Source organism: Nothoprocta perdicaria, unplaced genomic scaffold (assembly GCF_003342845.1).
Source record: "Nothoprocta perdicaria isolate Ctin4 unplaced genomic scaffold, notPer1 scaffold_133, whole genome shotgun sequence".
NCBI lineage: Eukaryota > Metazoa > Chordata > Aves > Tinamiformes > Tinamidae > Nothoprocta > Nothoprocta perdicaria.
Window position 1 is genome coordinate 291896 of NW_020454461.1, and position 10278 is coordinate 302173.

A 10278-nucleotide genomic window follows, 5' to 3' on the forward strand; every position below is an offset into this window, starting at 1 on the left:
TAAGCTTTTGCTTTACAGATTACAGGCTATTCATATCCTGTTAGCTTTCTTAGATCGAATTAAGCTGATATTATGGAATGTAACACGATATCTGCAAAGATACAAGTGTAATTTATCTCCACCTTGGGATGGCAGACTGTCAGCATTTCTACACAATAAAGGCTTGATATTCCTCTCTCACAATTCTACCTCACGAAAATTTCACTAGCTTCATTGGAGTTCCTCCAAGTGTTCGCTCACAGAAGTCACAACGCAGTTAGGAATATTTCCACCCTTTGAAGCATTGAAAGCAGAGTGTCAGGGACAATTTTTTTGGGTGGCAGTATGTCAACAGCCATGAGAAAAATATGAAATTTCTGAAATGGTATCCATTTCAAAGGCTAAACAATTGTTCATAACGACAGAACTTTTGAGTTCCCATAATCGGACAGGAGTAGAGAAAAAAACATCCACAGAAAGCATGACAATTTGCTCACATTTTCATTCTCCTTTAGGTTTTGCCTGCTTCTGAGAATAACATCATTGCAGTCCAAAACTACCTTATCTAGAGACCTTCACTATCCTGCCTTTCTCATTACAGCTTCTCTCCCACTTTAGCAACTGATGCCAGCTGCTTACAGAAAGAACAGTTTCTCTACAGTCCACGTAGTTTCACGTAGGAAGCATTTGGTCTTTTGTCCTTATTCAAGAAACAACCTACTTGATCTGCATTAATTTGTTCTTCATCTTTCCTGAGTGCAAGGTAGTCAAAATTAACCTTTCAAAGATTCTTTAGTGTTTAATTTCAACCATGGCCATAACTGATAAAGAAAGGTAATTCTTGTAACTCCACCTATCCTTGGGTCATGGGCGACCCAGAGAGTGACAGTGCTGGCTTAGGGTGGAGGTTAATCTCTAAGTATGAGAGCAGGACTTCAGCAGCACCAAATAAATTCAGCTTAAATAGCTAAGGACCAGCACTCTTACCAGAGTTTACCARGACAAGTGGAGTTTGCTCTCTCCAGGAGTATTTGCACTCTCATACAGTAGCAAGATCAAGGAAGTTAGACATTCTTCAGTGGTGGCTTTTTGGTGGGACAAGTTCCTTGTTCTGCCTCCTTTTGCCAGYTATAACAAAGATGCAGGACTGGCAATGCTGGAGGCAGATAGAGTTAGWTCAGTTAGATCAGACCGTGCTGACTGCAAAGGCACGCACGTCGGGCATTGCTGTCTCAAGGGCCTAACACTCTGTCTCTCCATTGCATCTAGAGATGCAATAACACTACCTGTGATCTACCACTTCTGTAGGTTTGGGGGACCATTACTGACATAGCTTTCCTCACCAAAAAAGACATTTTGCTTCTCACAGATAAATCTCTGTATCTGTGTAAAGGACCATCATTAGATTTTTGCACAGCTCAAGTACAACTGTCAAAATATACCATGGTCAAAATAGTTGGCATGTTCTAGAAATTTACTTGGACTWCATCAATACACAGTTTTGATGATCTTGAACGTATTTCAMAGAATCACAGAATCTTAAAGGTTGGAAGGGACCTCTAGAGATCATTTAGTCCAACCTTCTTGCTCCAGCAGGCACACCTACAGCATGTGACACAGGGTGGCATCCAGGCGGGTTTTGAAGACCTCCAGAGAAGGAGAATCCACAACCTCCCTGGGCAGCCTGTTCCACTGCTCTGTCACYCTCACTGTAAAGAAGTTCTTCCTCACCTGGAGRTGGAACTGCCTGTGTTTCAACTTACACCCATTGCTCCTTGTCCTGGCGCTGGCCACCACTGAGAAGAGCTTGGCCCYTTCCTCCTTACATTCTCCCTTCATGTACTTATACATGTTAATCAGATCCCCTCTCAGCCTTCTCTTCTCCAAGCTGAACAGACCCAGTTCACGCAGCCTCTCCTCACACGAGAGATGCTCCAGTCCTTTAATCATCTTTGTCGCTCTCTGATGGACCCTCTCRAGAAGCTCCACGTCCCTCTTGTCCTGGGCAGCCCAGAACTGCACACAGTACTGCAGGTGCCTCCCCCCCAGAGCTGAGCAGAGGGGCAGGATCCCCTCCCTTCACCTGCTGGCAGCGCTCCTGGCCACGAGGGCACTGCTGACTGATAATTGCCTTTTTTCTATCTCTGTATCTCTACAAAAACTCTGCAAGAGGTTGTGGCTGCAACATTTTCTCCTGTGGCAAATAAGTATCTGTCTCTAGAACAAAAAAAAAAAAAATAAAAATAAAAATAAAGAAAAGATATGTTTTACAAGTAGTTAGTATCCTATTAATGTATAATAATAGGGGGGCGCATCCCGTTCCCTTTGGAGCATTGTAGTCTGAGAGAATTGTTTCATCCAGTTATCCAGTTCTATGGAAGAATTCTGGCAAATGACCAATTTGTGAATTAGGACCCTGCTCCTCATCAATAGTTGCATCTGAGCTAAGCTTGGYAGAATTATTTCTGAAAATACAGTGGCATTTTTATAGACATCTTCTAGCATGAATTTATTTAAGCTAAGTTTTCAAACATAGGCACTCAAATTCCTAAATCCCTAAAAAAGATTTATTACTTTATCTTCAGACTTTATAGATGCTAAAGACTCAGAGTCTACAGGTTTAATTATTTTAGAAGAGAAATAGAGAAAATATGCAAGAAATTGAGGCTTTTTTTTTGCCAGATATTTAAAATACATTAATTTGGTTAAATTTTGATTTTATTGAAATAGGAGTATTCCCACTGATTTCAGCTGAATCATATTTTCATTGACCATAAGAATTATTATTCGGATGTTTGGTGTTTATTTGGTATGTACTGACTTTCACTTAAATCATTTGCATATTAACAGGTGCTATGGATTTTTTATGTTAGTATATATATTTAAATTTTTGCTCATATTGAGCATCTAATAAACACACTTGCAGCACCTGCAGCATTTGCAGTTATTATTGTTTGGATTACTCCAAAGGTCTTTAAACCTGAATAAATGTGAATAAACTCAGAATTAATTTTGCTTCTGAACCAATTCAATAAATATCTACATTCCCATTAACTTCAGTGATATACTATCACACTGATTTACTGAATATAGGAATCTCTATTCTGTCTTCTACTGATGCTCTTTTAAAGATATTCTTTAACGTCATATAGGCATTCCACAGCTGATTTGTGTTCATGGTTTAGAGGTGGGGTGTGAATGGGAAGGAATAAGCAATGTGATAGTCTCAAAAAAAAAAATCAGAACAGTAGTAGTCCTACATTGCAATAATAGTTTCCATTTCATGGATTTATAAGAGCCATGCAAGTTCCTGAAGGAATCCAGCATCCTCAAGGTTTTATCACAGCTGAGATATGATCCAGGGGTTAAATGGTCAATTATGAGCCTGCAACAGCCCATTGGGCAATTTTCCAGTCAGATACATCTACAGTCACAGTAGCTGCGTTCAGTAGTATCTAAAAATTTACACCACRCTCACAGAATATAAAATGACTGAAGGAAATTTTATACTTGAGTGAATGAGGACAGGACTGTCTAACCAGGAATGTCTTTTCTCCCTCCTTCTACTMCCCTGCCACACACACAGACACTAATCTGTGTATATTTAATGTTACTTAAACAATAGAATTAAATCATTTGCTTCTTATAAATGATGTTATTTTTCATAATTTTTCTATATTTGAGGATGATGACTAATATGGCAAAAAGGACCTGAAAATTTTCCCTTAGAGCCAATACAGCATGATCAGAGGTGCAAAAGTTATGTTAGTTTCCACAACTGAAATGCAGACTTGCTTAGAAAATCAACCTGAGGGAAAATAAACAAACTAACTAACTAATCAACTATTTTAGCTGGCATTTTTTGTTTASCAACACAAACGGTTGCATTTGCAGAGCACAGAAAGGGCATCAAGGAGACACATAGCAATGTAAGCTGCCAACAAAATCCCATGCAACTGCTGCAGGCCTTTTAGTAAGAGTTTTTCATTTGGACCATCTGCTACCTGGAAATTCTGAAACAATTTCTTTAATATTGTCACATGCTAATAAAAAAATACATACTGAACTTCTAATCTATTACATGTGAAAGCAATCCAAAAAGCCTATATTGTACAGACCCAGGGGAAGAAAGAGGACTGTTCTCTGGACAGCCCATATCTCAGATCCTACATGACTTATTTCCAAGACCCTACCACTGTGTCACGGGGAYCATTTATCTTTGGGAATTTCCACCAGAAATGGTGTAGTCTGCTATTGCTACACGACACACATGCACATTCAGCATTTACAGTGGTAACAGATCTCCATTCTGTCTATTTATCAATTTATGATCTGACCATAGAGAGGAGTCCTTTTATACGGTCCTTTTACACCACCTATCTCTACACAGTAGAGTAAAATATCAGGAAAAAAAGGCAAAAAGAAAAAGGAAAATAAATTGGTTTGAGATAGTTTGACATTTTTTTCCTTCAAGTCACCTTTTCTTTCTTTCTTTTTTGGAAATGCTTCTGAAATTCCTCTGGGTTACCCCCAAAAAGCAATGAGACAAAATATCCAATAGTTCAGATTCAATTTGCTCAATTGTGCTGGAAGAACACGGTGCTCCTGGTCTCTCAGATTGCAAGCATTTTTACTTTCACGTTTTCTGTTTTGCTGTCTTGAGCCTCCATAAATAAGACTCTATAAGCCCATTTGCTTCATTTAAGACATTTTAACAGAATATTGAACAAAGCATTAGCTCCTCAAAGAGATCTACTACATAATATATTTATGGATTTTAAAACTGGTATGTGCTCAGACTATACAGATTTATGTTCCTGAGGAAAAAAAGACCTAATGGATGTAATCTATAGTAAGCATGTGAGATTGATAGCCATATTTATTGATAGCAATAATCTATTAATAATTGAAATATGGTACCATTCCTATTATTTATCTGCACTCTACCACATTTTTCATGTTTATTCTGCAATAGTTTATCAGTGTCATCTGTACTTGTACATTTCTACTACTTATGTATTTACAGTGATATATTTTATAGGTACATTGGATTTTTCCCTAGCTTTGAAATCCTTTGACAATCAAATACGAATGTTTAGTTAAAGTGTCTTAATTTTTCTTAAGAAAGCAGAGACAGTATAGATACAAAAAACATCCAACTTTAAAATAAACAAATAAATATAAATAAAACAGCAGGGAGCTCGAGGAGGAAGTGAAAAAAATAAGGGAAGGGGTAGAAAAGGAGAAGGAGAGGAAATATATTTATCAGAAAAATCCATCTATGGGACAAGATACTTGCACTACTTTCTTAATTTTGCTCAGTTCAAATGCCATAGAACTAGCAAAAACCTGGCAACAAACTCCTTTCTGGCATATGGCTTTGCTTAATCAGGATTAATATCCAGGATTTGGAGTGGATATATCTAGCTCGTAGATGGGAAAATGTAGCATAAATGAGATAGAAACAACAGTAGGGAGCAAGCCATTAAAATAYAGGTCATAAAAAGAGCAGTGTATTCCAAGCTGATTGGTAAAACTTAAATATTCAAGCCACATTTACAAATCCTCAGTTCAAATTCAGGACTTGGTTTGCCTTGAAGCTGTAGCAKTTGGCCCCTGCTGACTCCAACATCAACATAATGATAAAAAATACAATTAAAAGCTAGATTCTTAGACTACATCCAATAAAATACGACATAAGTATACTCGATGGCAGACCTAATATTAATCAGTGGTCATCTCGGCAGAAATTTTTACAACAAATTCTATGTGCTCATATGCACTCATTCATCATAAAAGAAGTTTAAGCGAAAAATTTCGTATGAAACAAGAGCAGTATACACTGTCGATTAGAAAGATAAAACCAGTAAAAGGGACTGCACAGTAGTTTCACACTATAAAATACATAAAGGGGTAACCATTAGCTTCAGAAAGACCTTGTTTCTCTCCATCACACTGACTTGTTTGCTCACTGACTTGCTTTGCCCCAGGCTCTGTGAGCTTGGAGGTGATCAGTAAAACCCCCGGAGCTATTGCACAGGTACAGCACACTTGTGGGGGGGTCTGCGCCCCATCCCAGTCAGTCACAGTCCTCACTCATCAATGGCATGTGCACCATCTGCATCTAGTGCAAGAGAGAAGAAAGACTCGAATATTGTACGAAAGGATACAAAGGTCTCTTGTTAGTGGGCACCTTAATAAGAGCCAGGTCTGATAAAACTATTATATTATATGAAACTATTAGACATACTGGCAGTCATGGTGTTGGAGCCATCACAGCTTCGGGTCATAGACAAAGGTCTGCTAAACAGCCATGGTCTGTTTGGTTCAAGGTTGACACAAGCCTGGCCAGCAGGGCTTTAGGGTGAGTAACTAGGGGCCTAACTCTCAAGAGAAGCCTTCAGAGAAAATTGAGCATTTTTAAGGTCTTTGAGAGCACCAGTCTAGCAGGATGCTGTGAAAACATTTCTTATATCCAAACTTGCTCAAGCCAAAATTTATTAGCTACTTTCTTGCACAAWGTTGCTAGAAGAGGCCCATATCTTCTCTTAACAGCCTAGTGAATGAAGCAGTCACAGAGATGAGGCAGACGGAGTGTTTGCCCTCCTCAGTCTGATGATGTTCAAGACATGTAAGTACAATAAGCACCATGATATATGTCATCAAAAATAAAAATGAATTAAAATAAAATACTTAATACAGGAAAAAAAAATGCTTAGGGATATAAATTGACATCCGTTTCCTCTAGCAGTTTAACCATTGAGCTCTCATGGTCATTTCTGACCCAATAAATTTTATGCTTCTACCCAATCACAAAACGTAAACAGGAGCGACAAAAAAGCTCTTTCCAAACACATAGTCAAGGGGCAGGAATTAGGGGTCTATAGGCTTCCGCTCCAAGACTGTTCTAGCAAGTATCTTGTAGATTAATACACTGTACGCTGGACCTCACTAGCTCTTCAGCTTCTCCACACAAGTTTAAGATTTTAGCTAGCTTTCAGATATTTTCCATCAGTTCACTCTACCTACATGTTGTCTAGAGTACTACTCTGAAGCATTGAACATCCTGAGAACTACAGAGATAGACATCAGTGCTGGATTTCATATTGCACTCTTGCACCACACCTTTGTCTAGCAGGTGTTCATGTTTTTTTGGTTCAAATTCTCTGTCTTAAGTGGCATCGTATGAGCTTTTCCTCACACTTCCCTACAGTATGCCAGAAGAGCAATAAAAAGCCTGTCTTTCAAGAACATCATGATACMAACATTGCAGTAATTTCTCTACTACCTCATTTCAGACTTATTCAATTTTTAGCTCACTTAAAACATGTTTTTAATGAGGTACTAAGTCTTTCAATTAAAGATGAAGGCTGCAGAGAGACCTTTGCTCTGAACAGATGTGCTAGTCGAAGATTTCTCCTTCTCCACTCCCCAGCTGTTAGCAACTTGTTTGCTGGAGGTTACCACCCTTGTAGAACAGTCTGTGTGAATGATGCATAATCAGCTTCTGGATAAGAAAGCTGAGCTAATTTACAGAGTTCATATAGTGGTTTGAATTAWCTTGGCTTATTTTGCCTGACCTGGATCAGGGAGCATTACAGGATCCTTTTAACTAAGTGTAACTGTGGGAGGTGGGAATTTCAAGCCGGTCAAGGAACACACCCGGCAGGGAGTAGGCAATAATGCCTTCAGCAGATGCTGTTGCATTCAGAAGAGAACATCTGTCCATGAAAGAACATGTAGYTCAAGAGGCAGTAAAAGAGTGGAAATTTTCACTTCCAAATTCACCAATCATTAAGAGATTGATACAGATCGGGTGTTAACATATAAGTGTATTTTTATCGTATTAGACACAGTAAATAATTTCTGATCCAACAGAGACTTTGAGACATATGACAGATTAGGCTTGATCCAAAATAARCTTGGTAAAGATAACATTTTTCATTTTCAGGAAAAAAAGAATCATTTTAATCGCTTTGAACAATGCAAGTAACTTTGTATTACCTCAGTAAATGACTTTTTATCATACAAATACAGCATTTTGATCCAGACACAGGTGTCACAAACCAAACTAATCATCTTGTGGAATCACAGTTGGACAAAGTTGCTCTGGGGTGGGGTCATTTTTTGCARGGGAGTGGGAGGTGAAGGTGAATCCTTATTTTTTTAATGAGTTTTTATAGAAAGATTCATACTTCTATTGTTTTTGAAASTGTCTGATATCATCCTTTTATGGACAGCTTTATCATCCTTTAAGGACAGTTTCATAGAACTGAATAGAAATTAAGGACTCCTCAACTTCTCATAGGTCCAAGCCATCAGCATTTTTACTTTTAATAACAGTGTGAGCTTCATAACTGACCATATACATAAGTAAACTAATGGACTGAGAAAGGATTCAATAACCCCTTTTAAAAATCATATATTGAAGATAAAAATTTGAATATGCTATTGCAACATGTGATGACTGGGAAAGACTTTGATTTCCCTTAAGTTTTGTCTGTCTCGCCTATTGTCATCTGACCAAAATACTCAACCTTAAAGTGAGAATGAGAGAACCAAATACTCTCAAATTATAACAGAAAAAGTTAATCTGTATCTGAATTTTGAAGCTATCACTACGAAGTTCCAAAGAAAAAGTCTTTTTTTCTCTTACAATCTGTAATGCAGATTGCTTGAACTGTGTTGGATTTAAAACTTGATCCTATTTCAGATCAGAATCTTGCAGCTTAGGAACATCTCTGTTTTGGGGCTGTCAACTAGACTACAGCTCCCTTAAGCACCTAAGATTAAAGGAAATGTATAAAACTCAATTAAGCTGAAGATACCTTTACACGCGAGACACCCCTGTGTGGAGAAAAGCCCTGCTTTGCAAGTGTTTTCACAGGTGTCCTGTTGGCAGGGAAACAGGAGAGAACAGCTCTCCTCTGGTGATCTGGAACTGCTTTTAATTGACACACAAGACAATCTTTCCACATCCTGGCTGGTAATTTATGCTCCTTTCTCGCTCTGTATGAATACTAAAGCTGTGAAATATCACAATTTTGAATTACAAGTTTGCAGTTTTCTTTCTGTTTGTTAAATGTAGAAAAGCCAAGAGTTAGTTCAACCCTCATGGTTGCACTGCAAATATCCAACACTCTCTCAGCTATTTATTTTTAAAATACATAAATAAATGCTATTTCTATTACTATGTTTTTATGTCCCAGACTTACTCACAGAATCAGGGCATGACTAACTCAAGTTATTCAACTCTATTAGAAAACACTGCCCTATCCCAAAAGATATTTGAAATATTGGAGCAAGTGAGCTCCATCTTCAGTGCCTGCATTTTGCATTTAAATTAAGTCTTTGGGAGCTGTATATCATAAACACATTTGTAAATCTAGTTTTTATCATCTTTGCATTCAGGGAGGTAATGGGACACTTCTACCAAGAATCCAGCTCTACCATAAAAAAAGCAACAGATTTTTTCAGTACTAACACAGCCAAAAATAACACTACATACTATGGAGCACCATCTGCTGGCGTGTTCTCTGATCTGTAACGATTATTTTCAGAATATTTTCTTTTTAATGAAACACTTAGGATTTGTTTCGATAGTGACACATTAAAAAAATAAATGTTTTTTAAAAATGAGAAAACTTAAATGAATCAGGAAAATTAATATGTTCTCCAGAAAATTTTATGGAATTTACAGACAACCTTGATATATGTATTACCCAGCTAGCTCCATTTTACAGAGCATCTGTATCATGCACAGCCAGCAGAGAACAGCTCGGGAGCTTTATTAGCACACAGTTGATATTTCCAAGGAAGCCCAGGGCAACAGGCACTTGGCTATGGAGAATCACTGGGGAGGAGAGCAAGAAAATATTAAACGAAATATCAGAGAATAGACGTGGAATGGGGTCTTTAAAATGTTTGTCTCAAAATGGCCATTATGATTACAGCTCCAGCACGGAGCTATAACCCACCATCCTGAAGAGGTGCATAGGGAAATAACAGGGGCCACTGTGACAATATAGCCCTTCCAGTTTCTCCAATATCTGACCTGCCAGCTGAGCACAGTTGGCTGGGACGGTCTATGTGAAATAGATTTGCATAAAATATTTTAAAAGGCAACCTGTAGACACTGAAGTATTTCATGATCATATTCCAGCATAATCGGCGTGCTGTGTTTCCCCTGGCTCTTACCAGTGAACTTGCTGGACTTGCAGACAAGCGGTAGCGAGCGCTGCTGTCCTGCACGGGTGCTGTTTCCCAGCCAGGTAGCAGGGCAGCACCTCTGCACAGCAT

General features: G+C 38.2%; 1 protein-coding gene across 1 annotated transcript; it reads right to left on the minus strand.

The window, feature by feature from the left end:
• Positions 1-1611: 1611 nt before the first annotated feature.
• On the minus strand, positions 1612-10278 carry LOC112942781 (the record flags this gene model as incomplete). Its single annotated transcript, XM_026033787.1, is given in 3 exon segments — positions 1612-1999; positions 2001-2131; positions 10177-10278. Coding segments are annotated over 3 exon segments (621 nt in total), but the record flags the coding sequence as incomplete, so codon positions are not given.